This window comes from Salmo salar, chromosome ssa23, assembly GCF_905237065.1.
Source record: "Salmo salar chromosome ssa23, Ssal_v3.1, whole genome shotgun sequence".
In the NCBI taxonomy this organism is placed as follows: Eukaryota; Metazoa; Chordata; class Actinopteri; order Salmoniformes; family Salmonidae; genus Salmo; species Salmo salar.
This window is the reverse complement of record NC_059464.1, coordinates 34822916-34845787: the sequence shown is the minus strand read 5'-3', so window position 1 is coordinate 34845787 and position 22872 is coordinate 34822916. Positions and strand designations below refer to the sequence as shown.

The 22872-nt window shown below is 44.3% G+C and overlaps 1 protein-coding gene across 1 annotated transcript in view; it reads right to left on the bottom strand.

Moving 5' to 3' along the window:
- Window positions 1-360: 360 nt before the first annotated feature.
- Window positions 361-22872, bottom strand: part of LOC106584451 (potassium voltage-gated channel subfamily KQT member 1) — a 60064-nt gene continuing 37552 nt past the window's right edge. Inside the window, exons 3-9 of the mRNA XM_014169807.2 lie at window positions 12737-12863; window positions 11484-11562; window positions 11042-11138; window positions 9796-9936; window positions 2631-2741; window positions 2295-2390; window positions 361-519 (exon numbers count right to left, since the gene is read on the bottom strand). Coding sequence (XP_014025282.2) covers window positions 361-519; window positions 2295-2390; window positions 2631-2741; window positions 9796-9936; window positions 11042-11138; window positions 11484-11562; window positions 12737-12863 — 810 coding nt within the window. The remainder of the gene's footprint in view (window positions 520-2294; window positions 2391-2630; window positions 2742-9795; window positions 9937-11041; window positions 11139-11483; window positions 11563-12736; window positions 12864-22872) is intronic.

Here is a 22872-nt window from a genome sequence, read left to right as displayed (position 1 = left end):
TCTGTCTGTCTGTCTGTCTGTCTGTCTGTCTGTCTGTCTGTCTGTCTGTCTGTCTGTCTGTCTGTCTGTCTGTCTGTCTGTCTGTCTGTCTGTCTGTCTGTCTGTCTGTCTGTCTGTCTGTCGGATGGAAGGCTCATATCACCACCAAACAGCTTTTTCCTGAGGGCAGCTCTCTTTCTGACATCTCCTCTGGGGATTGAGACAGGATGCAAGCTCTCCAAGAGACAGGTTGACAGATATATTAGATGTTGATTGACAAAGCAGCTATAGTGCATCAGTAGAATGCAGAGGAAAATGGTTGCTTCTCTGAACAGGGATAAAGGTGTATAAAGTGTGTATAGACCTGCAGTATTATGTTTGTTATAACTGAAGAAGTGATGTAGTGTTTACCTTGTTTCTGAGGTTTGGGTTGTTGTTTTCAGAGTTAATGGGGGGAATGTAGTCTCTGGTGAGGACATACATCTTCCAGGTGGCAGGACAGCCTTCTGGTTTCTCTGCTGCATAGCAGCGCCACAGCGTCTGAAAAAGAGGATGGACAAACTGAACCAGTGTGATAAGTGTCCTATCATATTTACCCACAGTAAACACAGATGGTGCGCTGATCACCTGGACATTATCTCAGCTCTGGGTAGAAACTGCCCTCAGGCACAGATCTAGGATCAGACCTGTCCAAACCTTAACCATTAGGTGGACAACAGCGAAATTGACCTTGGATCAGTGTTTAAGGGCAACAATGTGTTCTGACAGTTCTTCCCTCTGAAGTAGATTCCTGGTTTAACAACTTCATATGGCCATTCATATAGCCATTCACATATAGCCATTCACAAATAGCCATTCACATATAGCCATTCACATGTAGCCATTCACATGTAGCCATTCACATAAGGCCATTCATATAGCCATTCACATGTAGCCATTCACATAAGGCCATTCACATATAGCCATTCACATAAGGCCATTCACATGTAGCCATTCACATAAGGCCATTCACATAAGGCCATTCACATGTAGCCATTCATTTAACCATTCACATATAGCCATTCATATAGCCATTCACATGTAGCCATTCACATGTAGCCATTCATATGTAGCCATTCATATGTAGCCATTCACATGTAGCCATTCATATAACCATTCACATGTAGCCATTCATATAACCATTCACATGTAGCCATTCACATGTAGCCATTCATATAACCATTCACATATAGCCATTCATACAGCCATTCACATAAGGCCATTCACATGTAGCCATTCACATGTAGCCATTCATATAACCATTCACATATAGCCATTCACATATAGCCATTCACATATAACCATTCACATATAACCATTCACATATAACGTTTCACATATAAACATTCACATATAGCCATTCACATTTAACCATTCACATAACCATTCATATAGCCATTCACATTTAACCATTCACATTTAACCATTCACATACAGTATAACCATTCATATAGCCATTCCATGTTTAGCTCTGTACCGTCATCCTCATCATCATCATCATGTAGATTCAGTGACTCTATGTTTCTTAAACGTCAGCACAATAAGGAGTCTCTTTGTAAATGCAGCTGTGGGCTTCTTTGCATGTTCAGAGTCAATGTGATCCTTGTGATGGCCAGCTCCTGGTGAATAAACTGGCTGCTATTTGCCTGTCTTCTCTGCCTGGGAGAGAACAGGACAGGACAGCTCACCTTTTCCAGGACATGTGCAGACTACAAATACTGCTACTCATCTATTTGTACTAGACTGCTTTTTGAAGCTTACATTGGCAAGATTTGAAGGGAACAAATGTGTTATTTAAAGAATTCAGGAGATTTAGTGGTCCTGGACATGTTTAAATTGAACCTCTCTGACATCCTGGCCTGGAGTTGTTACATGAGTAAAGCACTGAATCAAAGATGGTGTGCGTCAGACCAGACCAGACCTGGTCCTACAGAGGTTCAGCGGCCTACAGTAGGTCCCATGTGTCATCACTGTGCTTAAGCCCTTTCTACACACTCATTCCTATACATATTCTCTCCTATACACAGCTGCTGAGATCCCAGACAGGACAGAGTGAGTGAGTGAGTGAGTGAGTGAGTGAGTGAGTGAGTGAGTGAGTGAGTGAGTGAGTGAGTGAGTGAGTGAGTGAGTGAGTGAGTGTCTGTCTGTCTGTCTGTCTGTCTGTCTGTCTGTCTGTCTGTCTGTCTGTCTGTCTGTCTGTCTGTCTGTCTGTCTGTCTGTCTGTCTGTCTGTCTGTCTGTCTGTCTGTCTGTCTGTGTCAGTCAGTCAGTCAGTACCTGGATTAGTGAGGCTGCAGCCGGGATCTGTCTGTTGAAATGTTTCTGTCTCTGTTTCTGCTGCACCTTCAGAGCAAAGCCCGAGCCCAGTATACCCTGGAAAAGGGGAGAGGGAGAGAGAGAAAGAGAGAGAGAGAGAGAGAGAGAGGCATCATGACACTGAAACCACAGGACGACCTGGAGCTGCACGCTGAGGCTTCCCCTCAGAGGACTAATTGGGTTACTCACCAGACAACACAGTAATGATGGAAGGCAATATTGTGTATTATAAATTATGTACACATTATGCTATTTAGTTTATTGTGGAAGAAGAGGAGGAAGATGAGGGGTAATTACTGCAGGCAGAGCAAAGAAGGAGATGGCGAAGACGCTGAAGCAGGAGGCAATGCACTTCCCTATCCACGTCTGAGGAATCTTGTCCCCGTAGCCAATGGTGGTCACTGTCACCTGGGGACAGTGGGGACGGGATAGGTTAGGGAAAACAAGGCAATGTTTCCACACACTGATGTCCATTTTATTTACACGATAATTTCCTAGTTATATATTTATATATATATATATCTTTTCACCATTTATACATTTACATATGTACTAAATAAGTTAAAAATCGTTTGTTAAAGGCTTCTAATAATGAGCTACTTGGTTGTAAAGAGGTCATTGAACACAGTTTGGCGATAACAACAAGGAGCAGACCATGAAGAGAAAGTTCATCACACGTATTGGCCTGCCTCCAAAACTGTCACCACTCAGCAGTTGAAATTCACTCAATAGGAATACGATTCTGACTGGGACTAATCCTCGGTGAGGAGAGGATTCTGGGACTAATCCTCAGTGAGGAGAGGAATTTGGCTGAGCGGAGCACGGAGGAAAACAAATACCCCTGCATTTCAATGTACATCCACTCTGAAAGCTGAGCCAATTGTGACACATTGAGAGAAGCACAGTGGAGTGTCTTTGGGGCACCGTGTGACCTTGTGCTGTGTGCTTATATAAAGAGGGTGATGTAAGGTGAGATACTTAAAACTTTTTGGGAGTAAATAGGAAGAAGGAGGGAGGGAGGGAAGGAGGGAGGGGGATGGTTAATCCTCATCTACACATTCTATGACTAAACAATGGGCCTGACATCAGTGTGGAATAGTCTACTCAACAACACCCCCGCATTCAAACCCCTGGTGTAAGCGCTGCACTCCAAGTGTGTGGCGAAGCCTCTCCATGTCTTCACAAAGGTCAAACACACCATCTTGAGTTCTCATTGGGGCACAGTCTATTTACTCTTTCTCCCTCTCTCTGTGGTGTCATTGCCACACCACACCTGCTATCATATGGTTCATAGTAAACACCATACACCCTATAAACAACATCAACTAAATCTCTCTCTCTCTCCCTATCTATCCTGAAATCAATCGGTTCTTTGTCTCTCTCTCCCATTTTCAGAGGTTGAGCAGAGTGCTGGTGAAGCTCCAGATCAAACACTCTTCCCTTAACAACCTCTGTCTGAGTGTGAGGCAGAGGAGAGGAGAGGAGAGGAGAGAAATATGAATCATGCCATTGGCCTGTGGGCTCTGGGCCCGTCCTACAGCTGTGCCCTGCACCTGCACACCCCACAGTGGAAAACAAGCTGACAGGGAATACACTGGGAAACACACACACACCACTCTCCAAACAGGCTCTCCCTTTACTGCTGGACAAACTGATCTCACCACACACACACACACACACACACCACACCACACCACACCACACCACACACACGCACACCCCACCACACACACGAGTGACCAAACCTATTGGCACGGCATATCACAAGTCTCAAGTTTACAGTCTCTGTGATTAACAAAGGAGAGCAAAGTTCCTATTGGGCTGTTTTGTTCATTGTGGCTATGACACACAAAAACAGCTTTTCTTCATGGTTCCATTGGGCACCAAGGACCCCTGAACCTTTCTAACTCTCATTACAAAACAGCTAGTAATCCTGCAATTATAGTTTTAATTAAAGGAACTGACACTTTATAGTGGCAGAGTAAAAGGTATTTGAGACAGAGAGCAGCGAGGTGGTTTATTGCGTGTAGATCCCTCTAGCACAAGACTACCATAGGTTTTTTATTACCCACAGCCTTACATTGAACTGTTTAATTAAATTAACTGGAAACTTGACCCGCCTGATGGAAACAGCCAAAACAGCCTGCACTCGAAAAAATTCTGGGTTGTTTAGATGACCCAACTGCTGAGTTACAAGCATTGGGTCACTTAGTTGGATTGTTTTCTTTAAAAAGAGCAGGGTTGGGTTGTTGATCAAATCAAATCAAATTGTATTTGTCACATGTGCCGAATACAAGTGTAGACCTTACCGTGAAATGCTTACTTACAAGCCCTTAACCAACAATGCAGTTAAAAAAATAGAGTTAAGAAAATATTGACTAAATAAACTAAAGTAAAAAATAAAATAAAAAGTAACACAAGAAAATTACATAACAATAACATGGCTACATACAGCGGGTACCGGTACTGAGTCAATGTGCAGGGGTACAGGTTAGTCGAGGTAATTTGTAGGTAGGGGAAAAGCGACTATGCATAGATAATAAACAGCGAGTAGCAGCAGTGTAAAAACAAAGGGGGGGGGGGGTCAATGTAAATAGTCCAGGTGGCCATTTGATTAATTGTTCAGCAGTCTTATAGCTTGGGGGTAGAAGCTGTTAAGGAGCCTTTTGGAACAAGACTTGGCGCTCCGGTACCGCTTGCCGGGACTGGAGTCTTCCACAATTTTTTGGGCCTTCCTCTGACACCGCCTAGTATATAGGTCCTGGATGGAAGGGAGCTTGGCCCCAGTGACGTATTGGGCCGTACGCACTACCCTCTGTAGCGCCTTACGGTCGGATGCCAAGCAGTTGCCATACCAGGCGGTGATGCACCCGGTCAGGATGCTCTCGATGGCGCAGCTGTGGAACTTTTTGAAGATCTGGGGACCCATGCCAAATCTTTTCCGTCTCCTGATGGGGAAAAGCTCTTCACGACTGTCTTGGTGTGTTTGGACCGTGATAGTTTGCTGGTGATGTGGACACCATGGAACTTTAAACTCTTGACCCACTCCACTGCAGCCCCGTCGATGTTAATGGGGGCCTGTTCGGCCTTCCTTTTCCTTTAGTCCGTGATCAGCTCCTTTGACTTGCTCACATTGAGGGAGAGGTTGTTGTCCTGGCACCACACTGCCAGGTCTCTGACCTCCTCCCTATAGGCTCATCATTGTCGGTGATCAGGCCTACCACTGTTGTGTCGTCAGCAAACTTAATGATAGTGTTGGAGTCGTGCCACACAGTCGTGGGTGAACAGGGAGTACAGGAGGGGACAAAACACGTACCCCTGAGGGGCCCTGGTGTTGAGGATCAGAGTGGCAAATGTGTTGCTGCCTACCCTTACCACCTGGGGGCAGCCCGTCAGGAAGTCTAAGATCCAGTTGCAGAGGAAGGTGTTTAGTCCCAGGGTCCTCAGCTTAGTGATGAGCTTCGTGGGCACTATGGTGTTAAACACTGAGCTGTAGTCAATGAACAACATTCTCACATAGGTGTTCCTTTTGTCCAGGTGGGAAAGGGCAGTGTGGAGTGCGATTGAGATTGCATCATCTGTGGATCTGTTGGGGTGGTATACGAATTGGAGTGGGTCTAGGGTTTCTGGAATGTGAGCCATGAGCAGCCTTTCATAGCACTTCATGGCTACCGACATGTAGGTAGTCATTAAGGCAGGTTACCTTCACATTTTTTTATATCAGTTTTCCATTAAAACAAGAAGAAAAAATCATACAATTCTACATCAATTCATAATGCAGAATAATGGTCCTTTAAGTACGTATCACCGCAAGGGCCAGGCCATGAAGTTATATATATCACAGTTATATACCCTTGAAAGCGCCTCGACTACAGCATGTTAGTTTGTCTGTAAGGGTACAAATTATCAAGGAACCTACCAGATACAACCCTAAATCCGTAACCATGGGCACCCTCTTAGATATCATCCTGACCAACTTGCCCTCTAAATACACCTCTGCTGTCTTCAACCAGGATCTCAGCGATCACTGCCTCATTGCCTGCGTGCGTAATGGGGCCGCGGTCAAATGACCACCCCTCATCACTGTCAAACGCTCCCTAAAACACTTCAGAGAGCAGGCCTTTCTAATCAACTTGGCCCGGGTATCCTGGAGGGATATTGACCTCATCCCGTCAGTAGAGGATGCCTGGTTTCTCTTCAAAAGTACTTTCCTCTCCATCTTAAATAAGCATGCCCTATTCAAAAAATGTAGAACTAAGAACAGATATTGCCCTTGGTTCACCCCAGACTTCCCTTGACCAGCACAAAAACATCCTGTGGCGTTCTGCATTAGCATCGAATAGCCCTCACGATATGCAAGTCAGTAAACAATATACTCAGTCAGTTAGGAAAGCTAAGGATAGCTTTTTCAAACAGAAATTTGCTTCCTGTAGCACTAATTCCAAAAAGTTTTGGGGCATTGTAAAGTCCATGGAGAATAAGAGCACCTCCTCCCAGCTGCCCACTGCACTGAGGATAGGAAACACTGTCACCACTGATAAATCTACGATAATTGATCATTTCAATAAGCATTTTCCTACGGCTGGCTATACTTTCCACCTGGCTACCCCTACCCCGGCCAATATCACAGCACTCCCTGCAGAAACTTGCCCAAGCCCCCCCGCTTCTCCTTCACCCAAATCCAGACAGCTGATTTTCTGAAAGAGCAGCAAAATCTGGATCCCTACAAATCAGCTGGGCTAGACAATCTGGACCCTCTCTTTCTAAAATTATCAGCCGAAATTGTTGCAACCCCTATTACTAGCCTATTCAACGTCTTTTTCGTATCGTCTGAGATCCCCAAAGATTGGAAAGCTGCCGCGGTCATCCCCCTCTTCAAAGGGGGAGACACTCTAGATCCAAACTGTTACACACCTATATCCATCCTGCCCTACCTTTCTAAAATCTTCGAAAGCCAAGTTAACAAACAGATGACCGACCATTTCGAATCCCATCGTACCTTCTCCACTATGAAATCTGGTTTCCGAGCTGGTCATGGGTGCACCTCAGCCTCGCTCAAGGTCATAACCGCCATCTATAAAATACAGTACTGTGCAGCCGTCTTCATCAACCTGGCCAAGGCTTTCAACTCTGTCAATCACCACATGCTTATCGGCACACTCAATAGCCTTCGCTTCTCAAATGACTCCTTGGTTCACCAACTACTTCTCAGATAGAGTTCAGTGTGTCAAATCGGAGGGCCTGTTGTCCGGACCTCTGGCAGTCTCTATGGGGGTGCCACAGGGTTCAATTCTCGGGCCGACTCTTTTCTCTGTATATATCAATGATGTCGCTCTTGCTGCTGGTGATTCTCTGATCCACCTCTACGCAGACGACACCATTCTGTATACATCTGGCCCTTTTTTGGACACTGTGCTAACAAACCTCCAAACAAGCTTCAACGCCATACAACACTCCTTCCGTGGCCTCCAACTGCTCTTAAATGCAAGTAAAACTAAGTGCATGCTCTTCAACTGATTGCTGCCCGCATCCTCCCGCCCGACTAGCATCACTACTCAAGACGGTTCTGACCTAGAACATATGGACAATTACAAATACCTAGGTGTCTGGTTAGACTGTAAACTCTCCTTCCAGACTCACATTAAGCATCTCCAATCCAAAATTAAATCTAGAATCTGCTTCCTATTTCGCAACAAAGCCTCCTTCACTCATGCTGCCAAACATACCCTCATAAAATTGACTATCCTACCGATCCTTGACTTCGGCGATGTCATTTACAAAATAGCTTCCAACACTCTACTCAGCAAACTGGATATTGTCTATCACAGTGCCATCCATTTTGTCACCAAAGCCCCATATACTACTCACCACTGCGACCTGTATGCTCTCGTTGGCTGGCCTTCGCTACATATTCGTCGACAAACCCACTGGCTCCAGGTCATCTATATGTCTTTGCTAGGTAAAGCCCCGCCTTATCTCAGCTCACTGGTCATCATAGCAACACCCACCCGTTGCACGCGCTCCAGCAGGTATATTGAAATGGTCATCTCCAAAGCCAACACTTCCTTTGCCCGCCTTTCTTTCCAGTTCTCTGCTGCCAATGACTGGAACGAATTGCAAAAATCTCTGAAGTTGAAGTCTTACATCTCTCTCTCTAACTTTAAGCATCAGCTGTCAGAACAGCTTACCGATCACTGTACCTCTACACAGCCAATCTGTAAATAGTACACCCAACTACCTCATCCCCATATTATTACTTATCCTCTTGCTCTTTTGCACCCCAGTATCTCTACTTGCACGTCATCATCTGCACATCTATCACTCCAGTATTAATGCTAAATTGTAATGAATAAATAGGCGTCTATGGCCTATTTATCGCCTACCTCCCTACTCTTCTACATTTGCACACACTGTACATAGATTTTTCTATTTTTCTTTTCTATTGTGTTATTGACTACGTTTGTTTATGTGTAACTCTGTGTTGTTGTTTTTGTCGCACTGCTTTGCTTTATCTTGGCCAGGTCGCAGTTGTAAATGAGAACTTGTTCTCAACTGGCCTACCTGGTTAAATAAAAAATAGTTTTGTGTAAAAGTAGCTTTGTGTAACTGAAACCGGATTAGAAACTTGTTTCTTTATGGTATTCCAGAACCACTCAAGCTAGAGGGGGACCCCGACAGATACACACCACAAAACAAGCGCAACGGTGGAAATTGTTGTTTTATTTCTTTACTTACCTACACACACACACACACACACACACACACACACACACACACACACACACACACACACACACACACACACACACACACACCTTTTTTTCGCACTATTGGTTAGAGCCTGTAAGTAAGCATTTCACTGTAAGGTCTACACCTGTTCTGCGCACGTGACAAATACACTTTGATTTGATTTGAAATAGAGGAGATTCAATCTTGGGTTGTGGGTTTGATTCCCGCTTGGGTCACATATACTAAAATGTGCAGTGCATTCGGAAAGTATTCAGACCCCTTCCCCTTTCCACATTTTGTGACATTACAGCATGATTCTAAAATGGATGAAATTAAAAATGTTCCTCATTAATCTACACACAATACCCCATAATAACAAAGCAAAAACAGGTTTTTAGACATTTTTACAAATGTATTAAAAATAATGCACTGTATATCACTGTTCTGTAAGTTGCCTTGGATAAACGTGTCTGCTATATACAGTACTATCCTATTACTATGCCTTACCACCAGTGGTGGCTGGTGGCACTTTAAATGGGGAGGATGGGCTCATAGTAATGGTTGGTTTCCATGTGTTTGATGCCATTCTATTCATTCCATTCCATTAATTATTTTGAGCCGTCCTCCCTCACCAGCCTCTTCTGCTTACCACGCCCCACCACAGGACATCAGCTCTAATACTATGCCTTACCACGCCCCACCACAGGACATCAGCTCTAATACTATGCCTTACCACGCCCCACCACAGGGCATCAGCGTAGCTGGAGAACCCAGTCTTGCCCTCCTCGTCCACAGCATCCTTCTCCGCCAGGTACACAAAGTAGGAGGAGAAAATCAGCCCCAGGAAGCCAATGTACAGCGTGGTGATCAGCTCCTACAACAGAGGAAATGCAGATAGAGAGTGGAGTATGTCACTTGTAATGTGCAGTAGACCATGTATAGGTGCTACATGTATTTCTTTACATTATTTACACATTTTACATTGCAGGTGTGAATCAAACTAAAATGATATCTGTCCATAACATCAATCATTACAACACATAGTCTGATCAAGACTAGAGTGTGCAATGACTACAAAGAAAGAGGAGGCATATGACTCTCTCTCTATCATTTCACACAGACAGAAGACTTCATCTTTAGGAAGAGTAGCTGCTGCTTTCCCAACAGCTAATGGGGATCCTAATAAAATACCAAATTCCAAATCCCCCCTATTTATATAAACCCTAAACCCTAAAAGAATAGCAGTAGACCCATTGCACATCACAGAGAAATAACCCACAGCTTCCTGTTAAAGATAGAAAACAAAACAGAAGAGGAGGTCTTCAAAAGAACATCAGATGACTGAAATTAGAGTACAAACAAAGAGGGGGAAACACATGAAGAGGTGGAAAGGAAAGCTGTTAAACCTGACTCTCTATCTCTCTCCTTATAAAGCGTCGCAGGTCCTAGTGAGAGTATCAGAGGAATCTGTGATTGTGCAACGGGCCCTGTGATAATCACTGGTGGCAATATAGCATGGACAACATGGACAGACGTCTGCCTCAGTCTACCCATAACCAGACAAGCTAGGCAGGAGGCAGGGCAACTCAGACAGAACAAGTGCACTAATCCTCTGGAAGAAATAGCAACAATGTGCACCCATCATCTGACCACAGTGTCCTTATTTGGTTAAGAAATGTCCAACAATAGTTGTTTTATCTTTTATTTTCAAAGCCATGACTAACCACATCTTTAGCCATCTCATCTACCTTGCTTTTTTATTTTCATCTGCTTGATTGACTGAGGATTTATGAGAAGCCTACTCAGGGTACAGTAGACAAGTAGATCAAGTTAGATCAAGTAAGATCAAGGTAGATTAATTCACTCTACTAAAAACAGCATTATACTCCAGATTACCTTTTGATATTTAACTTCATGTAAGCTCATACTGCACATCATTATGATATGAAATGAGCCAACAGATGTAAAGGGATCTCCACCTGTCTATGGATGAAGACTACTGATCCAAGAAGCCTCCATGTTCCTCCCTGACGATCCACGTGCAGCATGCGTAGAATCTGGAGGAAGCGGATTCCCCTGTAATCATGGAGACAAAAGGCAACCAATGTCAATCAAACCTTAGCCTACTATACCTCTACTCTCTTCCACCTGTTTTACTATGCAACGAAAACACAATTACAGTACAACACAAAATGTTACACTTACATTACAATATTATATTATTTTGTAATTATGGTTGCAAAATTCCAGGAACTTTCAATACATTTCCTGGTTTTCCCTAAATCCCGGTCGGAGGCTTCCCGTAATCAGGAGGTGAATAAGCAGGATATCTGGGATCCTCCAACCAGGATTTCTGGAAAAGCAGGTAAAATACTCAAAGTTCCCGGAATTTTGCATCCTGATTTGTACCACACCCAGTACCTGATAGCAGATGTGGCAAACACTTGGCCATTGGAGCCTACACCCAGCACTACGACGGAGGCAATAACCACTATCAGATCTGGGGGATACAGGGATACACCTGTACATTAGCATTGGCATCTAGTTCATAATCTTCAAATGTTTAAGTTGCCATTGAACAACAAAAGTAGTAGACATAATAGTAGAAGTAATGATAGTAGAAGTAATGATAGTAGAATTAATGATAGTAGAAGAAGTAAGAAGAGAGCCGGGACGAAAGTAATACAGGGCAAAAGCAACCCCCCCCCAAAAAAAAAGTAACACAATGTTAACTGATGACCTGGAATAACCAAAAAAATGTTTAAGCACAGGCCATTGTCTCCCCTAGTTTATATTGCTTTTATAATGATAGCAAAATATCAACAGGTGACTTAATGTTAGAAAATTATATATGACATCATTAGAATTATGCCTTAATCAAATGACTTGATGGATCAGCTTATGACATAAGCTTTTATCGACAGGTTAGTGGTTAAAAATATATATGATTCTGGGGGTTAATTACCTGTGTCAAGCCATGGAAATGTGATAAGCCTGATTACTTTGCAGTTTGGGAAAATAATACAAACGTTTACTCTATCAAGACACGAGGAGCGCGCATGACAAGGACAACTGGAGCACAGCTGATTGGTAGGGCTAAGCATGAATAACATCTCCTACTATGGTTAATGTAGCTATTATGTGATCCATTTTAGTCTGATTAATATTGTAAGGCAAAATATTGTGGCTGCGCAACATTGAGATGGCTCCTTTTCATTCATTTCTAACCTATAGCGTGAATTATTCATGAAATGATGGCTGATAGTACTTTTGTTGAAAGTAAAGACCATTACAAACCAGAAACATGGAGATAAGACAGATATTGTGCACTTCTCGCCAGATGTTACTCCCGCCCAGCCGGCAGGTGCAAAAGTAACTATGCGGTAGTCTATTTAATTTCAACTCACTTACCTCAGAAATGAAATTACAGTTTCTAATGGTAGAGGACATACACAAGTTGTTTGTCATAAAATATAGTCTCTCTAGCACTATCGATCTGTGAGTAATTAAGAAACAAAAAGTGTTACTTTCGTCACGGTTCTCCCCTAGTAGACATAATAGCAGAAGTAATCAAATTTGACCCCAAAAAAGAAGGGTTAAAAACATGTAACAACGGTGTCTAACTGCATGTGGCACGGCTGTGTGAGATTTAATAAAGGATAAGCCAGGTGCACCTATGATAGAAATGGGTTTCCTGATGAAGCGGAGTCGTCCCTTGATCCCCACATATTTGCTCCTGCAGCCGGCAGACCAGAGCCGCACCACATACTCTGTCCCAAAGAACAGCACCAGGACAATCTCCTGTGGACCAGAACACAAGCAGTTACAGACAACAATTAGCAGAACAGGGCTGGGGAAGAAGGGGAGAAGACACAAAGCATTCAAACTACTTCAATAAGACCAAAGCATTTTACTATCACATTTTACTAAGACTACTACACACACACACTATCTATTTACCATTTCATACTATGAAAGTAATATGAGTGTTTTTCTAAGTCCAGTGCCAAGCAATGCATTGAGATGTCAGGCTTGATAAGCGCTTGGTGGGACTGGGACTTGACAGGTGTGCTGACAGAGAGAGGCTGAGGTGGTCTAGTAGTAAGGGAACCATTCACACCAGCCCACCCAGAAGGTTAGATTGCATCTCTGATGACAGAGCATATTGAGCCAGGGTCAATGGCTCAGTGATTTGAGCCTCATGGCTGTGACAGGGCCTCAGCAGGATGTGCAGGTAGGATAAATACTAAATCAGCTGGGTTGTGTTGGAGCCCTTTACACATCTGTTGGGTGGTTAAAATATAATAGGTGACATTTTTCACAGTGCAAATATTGTGTGTATGGTGGGGAGGGGTGAGTGTGTTTGTTTGTGTGTGTGTGATAATTCTTCATGAACCAATATATTTTACATTAGCACCATGTCTCCATAATATTTTGCCACCTAACACTCAGTAATAGCTGTCTTAGTGTGGGTGGCCATCCCGTTGCTTGCTTGAATTGGCTGCTCTACCAGCCCCCCCCCCTTTGAAACCTAATACCACAGGCCCTGCTGCAACAACATAGCTCCATAGTCACAAAAACAATCCCCTGGCTGTCACTCACCCTATAGACACATTCACTTACTGCGAATGCAGTGACAGTGTCCTTCCTTTCCTTAATAATACTGTGGGTTGGATTGCTCTTACAGGAACAAGTAGCACTGTTGTGTGGATTTAACATAAATAGCTACCGTATTTGTGACTGAGGGAAAAAGTGAGAAGTGGGTTAATAACATCTATTTTAGTTGGACTTGACCGACCAGGCACAGCCCTACTTGTGTATACCGCGGAGAGAGTGAGAGACCAAATGTCATGGCTCTGTGCTGTGTCTATATAACATTGCACTATTTGTGGGTATTTGTGTCTAAAAGTTGGCCAGGGCTATTTTCCCACACCTGTCCAAACTGCTCCCCAGTGGCCAGCACCTCTACACAAAAAAAGGTGCCATCTAGAACTTAAAAAGGTTATTTGGATGTCCCCATAGGAGAACCATTTGAAGAAACATTTTTGGTTCCAGGAAAAAACATTTTTTATTGCAGGTATAACCCTATTCAAATCAAATCAAATTTTATTGGTCACATGCACCGAATACAACAGGTGTACAACAGTGAAATGCTTACTTACAAGCCCCAAACCAACAATGCCGATTAATAAATACGATATAAAAGGAACAAGTAATTAAAGAGCAGCAGTAAAATAGCAATAACGAGACTACATACATGGGGTACTGGTACAGAGCCAATGTGCGGGGGCACCGGTTAGTCGAGATAATTGAGGTAATATGTACATGTAGGTAGAGTTATGAAAGTGACTATGCATAGACAATAACAGAGAGTAGCAGTGGCGTAAAAGGGGGAGGGGGGCAATGCAAATAGTCTGGGTAGCCATTTGATCAGATGTTCAGGAGTCTTATGGCTTGGGGGTAGAAGCTATTTAGAAGCCTCTTGGACCTAGACTTGGTGCTCCGGTACCGCTTGCCGTGTGGTAGCAGAGAGAACAGTCTATGACTTGGGTGGCTGGAGTCTTTGACAATTTTTAGGGCCTTCCTCTGACACCGCCTGGTATAGAGGTCCTGGATGGCAGGAAGCTTGTCCTCAGTGATGTACTGGGCCGTACGCACTACCCTCTGTAGTGCCTTGCGGTCGGAGGCCAAGCTGTTGCCATACCAGGCAGTGATGCAACCAGTCAGGACGCTCTCGATGGTGCAGCTGTAGAACCTTTTGAGGATCTGAGGACCCATGCCAAATCTTTTCAGTCTCCTGAGGGGGAATAGGTTTTGTCGTGCCCTCTTCATGACTGTGTTGGTGTGCTTGGACCATATTAGTTTACTGGTGATGTGGACACCAAGGAACTTGAAGCTCTCAACCTGCTCCACTACAGCCCAGTCGATGAGAATGGGGTTGTGTTCGGTCTTCCGTTTCCTATAGTCCACAATCATCTCCTTTGTCTCCTTTGTCACATTGAGGGAGAGGTTGTTGTCCTGGCACCATACGGCCAGGTCTCTGACCTCCTCCCTATAGGCTGTCTCGTCGTTGTCGGTGATCAGGCCTACCACTGTTGTGTCATCGGCACACTTAATGGTGTTGGAGTTGTGCCTGGCCGTGCAGTCATGAGTGAACAGGGAGAACAGGAGGGGGCTGAGCATGCACCTCTAAGGGGCCCCTGTGTTGAGGATCAGCTTGGCGGATGTGTTGTTACCTACCCTTACCACCTGGGGGCGGCCCGTCAGGAAGTCCAGGATTCAGTTGCAGAGGGAGGTGTTTAGTCCCAGGGTCCATAGCTTAGTGATGAGCTTTGAGGGCACTATGGTGTTGAACGCAGAGCTGTAGTCAATGAATAGCATTCTCACATAGGTGTTCCTTTTGTCCAGGTGGGAAAGGGCAGTGTGGAGTGCAATAGAGATTGTATTATCTGTGGATCTGTTGGGGCGGTATGCAAATTGAAGTGGGTCTAGGGTTTCTGGGATAATGCTGTTGATGTGAGCCATGACCAGCCTTTCAAAGCACTTCATGGTGCTTACTGCTTTAATTTTTGCTTGTAAGCCGGAATCAGGAGGATATAATTATGGTCAGATTTGCCAAATGGAGGGTGAGGGAGAGCTTTGTACGCGTCTCTGTGTGTGGAGTAAAGGTGGTCTAGAGTTCTTTACACACTAATTGCACATTTAACACGCTGGTAGAAATTTGGTAAAACTGATTTAAGTTTCCCTGCATTAAAGTCCCCGGCCACTAGGAGCACTGCCTCTGGATGAGTGTTTTCCTGTTTGCTTATGTGTCATACTCGTCGTAATGGACAGACCAAGGCGCAGCGGGTAAAGTGCTCATCTTCTTAATTTATTAGAAATAACACTTAAACAAAAGAAACAACGACGAAACAGTCCCATAAGGTGCACAGACTATACAGGAAATAACCACCCACAAAACACAAGTGAAACAAACCTCAACTAAATATGGCCTCCAATTAGAGACAACGACAACCAGCTGCCTCTAATTGGAGGTCCTACCAAAAACCCAACATAGAAATAGAAAACTAGATTTAAACATAGAAATAGAACCTAAACCAAAAACACCAAAACACACAAAACAAACACCCCCTGCCACACCCTGACCAAACTACAATGACAAATAACCCCTTTTACTGGTCAGGACGTGACATTATGGTGGAATACAGCTCATTGAGTGCGGTTTTAGTGCCAGCATCGGTCTGTTGTGGCATGTAGACAGCTACAAAAAAATACAGATGAAAAGTCTCTAGGTAGATAGTGTGGTCTACAGCTTATCATGAGATACTCTACCTCAGGCGAGCAAAACCTTGAGACTTCTTAGATATCGGGCACCAGCTGTTGTTTACTAATATACATAGTCCGCCACCCCTTGTCTTACGAGACGCCACCGTTCTATCCTGCCGATACAGCGTATAACCAGCCAGCTGTATGTTGATAATGTCATCGTACAGCTTCGACTCTGTGAAGCATAAGATATTACAGTTGTTAATGTCCCGTTGTGGTTTAATCTTCCTCGTAGGTCATCAATTTTATTTTCCAATGATTGCACGTTAGCTAGTAAGGCAGTGGGGGTTTATTCGATCGCCTACGAATTCTCAGAAGGCAGCCCAACCTCCGCCCTCTTTTTCTCCGTCTTCTCTTCACGCAAATGGGGATTAGGGCCTGTTTCTGGGAAAGCAGTATGTCATTCACGTCGGGCTCGTCAGACTCATTAAAGGAAAAAAAAGCTTCTGCTAGTTCATGGTGAGTAATCTCAGTTCTGATGTCCAGAAGTTATTTTCAGTAATAAGAGACAGTAGCGGCAACATTATGTACAACATAAGTTACAAACAACGCAAAAAAAATCTACAAAAAAACACAGTTGGTTAGGAGCACGTAAAACGTCAGCCATCTTCTCCGGCGCCATGATACATGATGGGTACTCTTGGGTTCCATGTAGAACCCTTTCCACAGAGGGTTCCACCAGGAACCAAAAAGGGATCTCCTATAAAGACAGCCAAATAACCCTTTTGGAATCCTTTTTTCTAAGAGTGTAGGAAATAAGTCTTGTTGAGAGATTTAAAGGAACCTAAGCTAGAGTGGGGATACGTGATGGGAACAGCAACATGAACAAGAACATGAAAACGTAGATGAACTACCAGGTCAGGTCAGTGCTGGGTGAGAATAAAAACTGGGTAATGTTTTATTGTACAGTCCTATTTCACCTTGTGCTTACCTGATGTTATGTATAAACTATATACAAGAAATGGGTACTGTCTGGTTCTTCACTATCAAATAATTACATTATAACATAACAACTATTTGACCATGACATTTCCAGGTAAAACCAGGTGAACATGGAAATCAAATCGGATTACAATAAATCCCCAAAATTCTAAAATGGTTCACCTGGATGTCCAAAGGATTTTGGTGTCACGAACCGGTAACTAGAAGTTTGCAGAAAACGGCTAATAGTTTCATTTTGTAGTGTTCCCTAATCTCATAAAACTAGGACGGAGCTGATTCATAGGCCTGGGTATTAGCAATCTGAATGTAATTACATGGATTAGAGATGGATTGGGCAATTCGGAAATGTTTGAGGGAGCTCTGTGTTAATATGGTGGAATGATGGTGGAGGCCAGTTTCTGATCAGATGTTTGGTGGTGCCACTGTGCCACATAGCTGTGACATCAGTGGACCTGGAGTAGACTGGAGGACAGGAGACAGGAGAGAGAGAGGAGAGCGTGTGACACGTGATGGATGACGGTGCGTCCTGCTGGGCCTGGCTAACTTTACTTTGGCAGCTGCCTTGAAAGCCAAATATCCTTAAGGACTAATGTCCTCTCTGCCATCCAAAACAAGCACACAGATTCATGGGTGTCAGCAAACCCTGAACTCGCTAAGTATAGCCACTTCACCACAAATACGTGCCATGATGCCACAGACTGTCTCTCACTCACACACGCACACACACATACATGCAAACACACAGAATATATGAAATACACAAACACTATTACATCATACACACACATGCAGGTGCACATACAATGAGGTTGAACAGTTTAGTAACTGAAATATTCCCCTCAGGACATTGCCACCTGTCTTCCTTAATAATACTATTTTGTAGGTTTTGTAACTCTCATGTTTTGAGTTACAAATGTTTTGTTACAATGGGTAACTCTACCTCTAATGCTCCAATGTAACTAATGCTTTCAAACTCATCTGTTATAGCTTTCTTCTGTCCTACCCACTGGGTTACTACCTACTGTTCTAACTCTGTCTTCTGTCCTACCCACTGGGTTACTACCTACTGTTCTAACTCTGTCTTCTGTCCTACCCACTGGGTTACTACCTACTGTTCTAACTCTGTCTTCTGTCCTACCCACTGGGTTACTACCTACTGTTCTAACTCTGTCTTCTGTCCTACCCACTGGGTTACTACCTACTGTTCTAACTCTCTGTCTTCTGTCCTACTCACTGGGTTACTACCTACTGTTCTAACTCTGTCTACTGTCCTACCCACTGGGTTACTACCTGCTGTTCTAACTCTGTCTTCTGTCCTACCCACTGGGTTACTACCTACTGTTCTAACTCTGTCTACTGTCCTACCCACTGGGTTACTACCTACTGTTCTAACTCTGTCTTCTGTCCTACCCACTGGGTTACTACCTACTGTTCTAACTCTCTGTCTTCTGTCCTACCCACTGGGTTACTACCTACTGTTCTAACTCTCTGTCTTCTGTCCTACCCACTGGGTTACTACCTACTGTTCTAACTCTCTGTCTTCTGTCCTACCCACTGGGTTACTACCTACTGTTCTAACTCTGTCTTCTGTCCTACTCACTGGGTTACTACCTACTGTTCTAACTCTGTATTCTGTCCTACCCACTGGGTTACTACCTGCTGTTCTAACTCTCTGTCTTCTGTCCTACCCACTGGGTTACTACCTACTGTTCTAACTCTGTCTTCTGTCCTACCCACTGGGTTACTACCTACTGTTCTAACTCTGTCTTCTGTCCTACCCACTGGGTTACTACCTACTGTTCTAACTCTGTCTTCTGTCCTACCCACTGGGTTACTACCTACTGTTCTAACTCTGTCTACTGTCCTACCCACTGGGTTACTACCTACTGTTCTAACTCTCTGTCTTCTGTCCTACCCACTGGGTTACTACCTACTGTTCTAACTCTGTCTTCTGTCCTACCCACTGGGTAACTACCTACTGTTCTAACTCTGTCTTCTGTCCTACTCACTGGGTTACTACCTACTGTTCTAACTCTGTCTACTGTCCTACCCACTGGGTTACTACCTACTGTTCTAACTCTGTCTTCTGTCCTACTCACTGGGTTACTACCTACTGTTCTAACTCTGTCTTCTGTCCTACCCACTGGGTTACTACCTGCTGTTCTAACTCTCTGTCTTCTGTCCTACCCACTGGGTTACTACCTACTGTTCTAACTCTCTGTCTTCTGTCCTACCCACTGGGTTACTACCTACTGTTCTAACTCTGTCTTCTGTCCTACCCACTGGGTTACTACCTACTGTTCTAACTCTGTCTTCTGTCCTACTCACTGGGTTACTACCTACTGTTCTAACTCTGTATTCTGTCCTACCCACTGGGTTACTACCTACTGTTCTAACTCTCTGTCTACTGTCCTACCCACTGGGTTACTACCTACTGTTCTAACTCTGTCTTCTGTCCTACCCACTGGGTTACTACCTACTGTTCTAACTCTGTCTTCTGTCCTACCCACTGGGTTACTACCTACTGTTCTAACTCTGTCTACTGTCCTACCCACTGGGTTACTACCTACTGTTCTAACTCTGTCTTCTGTCCTACTCACTGGGTTACTACCTACTGTTCTAACTCTCTGTCTTCTGTCCTACTCACTGGGTTACTACCTACTGTTCTAACTCTCTGTCTTCTGTCCTACCCACTGGGTTACTACCTACTGTTCTAACTCTCTGTCTACTGTCCTACCCACTGGGTTACTACCTACTGTTCTAACTCTGTCTTCTGTCCTACCCACTGGGTTACTACCTACTGTTCTAACTCTCTGTCTTCTGTCCTACCCACTGGGTTACTACCTACTGTTCTAACTCTCTGTCTTCTGTCCTACCCACTGGGTTACTACCTACTGTTCTAACTCTGTCTACTGTCCTACCCACTGGGTTACTACCTACTGTTCTAACTCTCTGTCTTCTGTCCTACCCACTGGGTTACTACCTACTGTTCTAACTCTGTCTTCTGTCCTACCCACTGGGTTACTACCTACTGTTCTAACTCTCTGTCTTCTGTCCTACCCACTGGGTTACTACCTACTGTTCTAACTCTGTATTCTGTCCTACCCACTGGGTTACTACCTACTGTTCTAACTCTGTCTTCTGTCCTACCCACTGGGTTACTACCTACTGTTCTAACTCTCTGTCTTCTGTCCTACCCACTGGGTTACTACCTACTGTTCTAACTCTGTCTTCTGTCCTACCCACTGGGTTACTACCTACTGTTCTAACTCTGTCTACTGTCCTACCCACTGGGTTACTACCTACTGTTCTAACTCTGTCTTCTGTCCTACCCACTGGGTTACTACCTACTGTTCTAACTCTGTCTACTGTCCTACCCACTGGGTTACTACCTACTGTTCTAACTCTGTCTTCTGTCCTACCCACTGGGTTACTACCTACTGTTCTAACTCTGTCTTCTGTCCTACCCACTGGGTTACTACCTACTGTTCTAACTCTGTCTACTGTCCTACCCACTGGGTTACTACCTACTGTTCTAACTCTGTCTTCTGTCCTACCCACTGGGTTACTACCTACTGTGCTAACTCTGTCTACTGTCCTACCCACTGGGTTACTACCTACTGTTCTAACTCTGTCTTCTGTCCTACTCACTGGGTTACTACCTACTGTTCTAACTCTCTGTCTTCTGTCCTACCCACTGGGTTACTACCTACTGTTCTAACTCTGTCTACTGTCCTACTCACTGGGTTACTATCTACTGTTCTAACTCTGACTTCTGTCCTACCCACTGGGTTACTACCTACTGTTCTAACTCTGTCTTCTGTCCTACCCACTGGGTTACTACCTACTGTTCTAACTCTGTCTTCTGTCCTACCCACTGGGTTACTACCTACTGTTCTAACTCTCTGTCTTCTGTCCTACCCACTGGGTTACTACCTACTGTTCTAACTCTGTCTTCTGTCCTACCCACTGGGTTACTACCTACTGTTCTAACTCTGTCTTCTGTCCTACCCACTGGGTTACTACCTACTGTTCTAACTCTGTCTTCTGTCCTACCCACTGGGTTACTACCTACTGTTCTAACTCTCTGTCTTCTGTCCTACCCACTGGGTTACTACCTACTGTTCTAACTCTGTCTTCTGTCCTACCCACTGGGTTACTACCTACTGTTCTAACTCTGTCTACTGTCCTACCCACTGGGTTACTACCTACTGTTCTAACTCTGTCTTCTGTCCTACCCACTGGGTTACTACCTACTGTTCTAACTCTCTGTCTTCTGTCCTACCCACTGGGTTACTACCTACTGTTCTAACTCTCTGTCTTCTGTCCTACCCACTGGGTTACTACCTACTGTTCTAACTCTCTGTCTTCTGTCCTACCCACTGGGTTACTACCTACTGTTCTAACTCTGTCTACTGTCCTACCCACTGGGTTACTACCTACTGTTCTAACTCTGTCTTCTGTCCTACCCACTGGGTTACTACCTACTGTTCTAACTCTGTGTCTTCTGTCCTACCCACTGGGTTACTACCTACTGTTCTAACTCTCTGTCTTCTGTCCTACCCACTGGGTTACTACCTACTGTTCTAACTCTGTCTTCTGTCCTACCCACTGGGTTACTACCTACTGTTCTAACTCTCTGTCTTCTGTCCTACCCACTGGGTTACTACCTACTGTTCTAACTCTGTCTTCTGTCCTACCCACTGGGTTACTACCTACTGTTCTAACTCTGTCTTCTGTCCTACCCACTGGGTTACTACCTACTGTTCTAACTCTGTCTTCTGTCCTACCCACTGGGTAACTACCTACTGTTCTAACTCTGTCTTCTGTCCTACCCACTGGGTTACTACCTACTGTTCTAACTCTGTCTTCTGTCCTACCCACTGGGTTACTACCTACTGTTCTAACTCTCTGTCTTCTGTCCTACCCACTGGGTTACTACCTACTGTTCTAACTCTGTCTTCTGTCCTACCCACTGGGTTACTACCTACTGTTCTAACTCTCTGTCTTCTGTCCTACCCACTGGGTTACTACCTACTGTTCTAACTCTGTATTCTGTCCTACCCACTGGGTTACTACCTACTGTTCTAACTCTGTCTACTGTCCTACCCACTGGGTTACTACCTACTGTTCTAACTCTGTCTTCTGTCCTACCCACTGGGTTACTACCTACTGTTCTAACTCTGTCTTCTGTCCTACCCACTGGGTTACTACCTACTGTTCTAACTCTGTCTTCTGTCCTACCCACTGGGTTACTACCTACTGTTCTAACTCTGTCTTCTGTCCTACCCACTGGGTTACTACCTACTGTTCTAACTCTGTCTTCTGTCCTACTCACTGGGTTACTACCTACTGTGCTAACTCTGTCTACTGTCCTACCCACTGGGTTACTACCTACTGTTCTAACTCTCTGTCTTCTGTCCTACTCACTGGGTTACTACCTACTGTTCTAACTCTGTCTTCTGTCCTACCCACTGGGTTACTACCTACTGTTCTAACTCTGTCTTCTGTCCTACCCACTGGGTTACTACCTGCTGTTCTA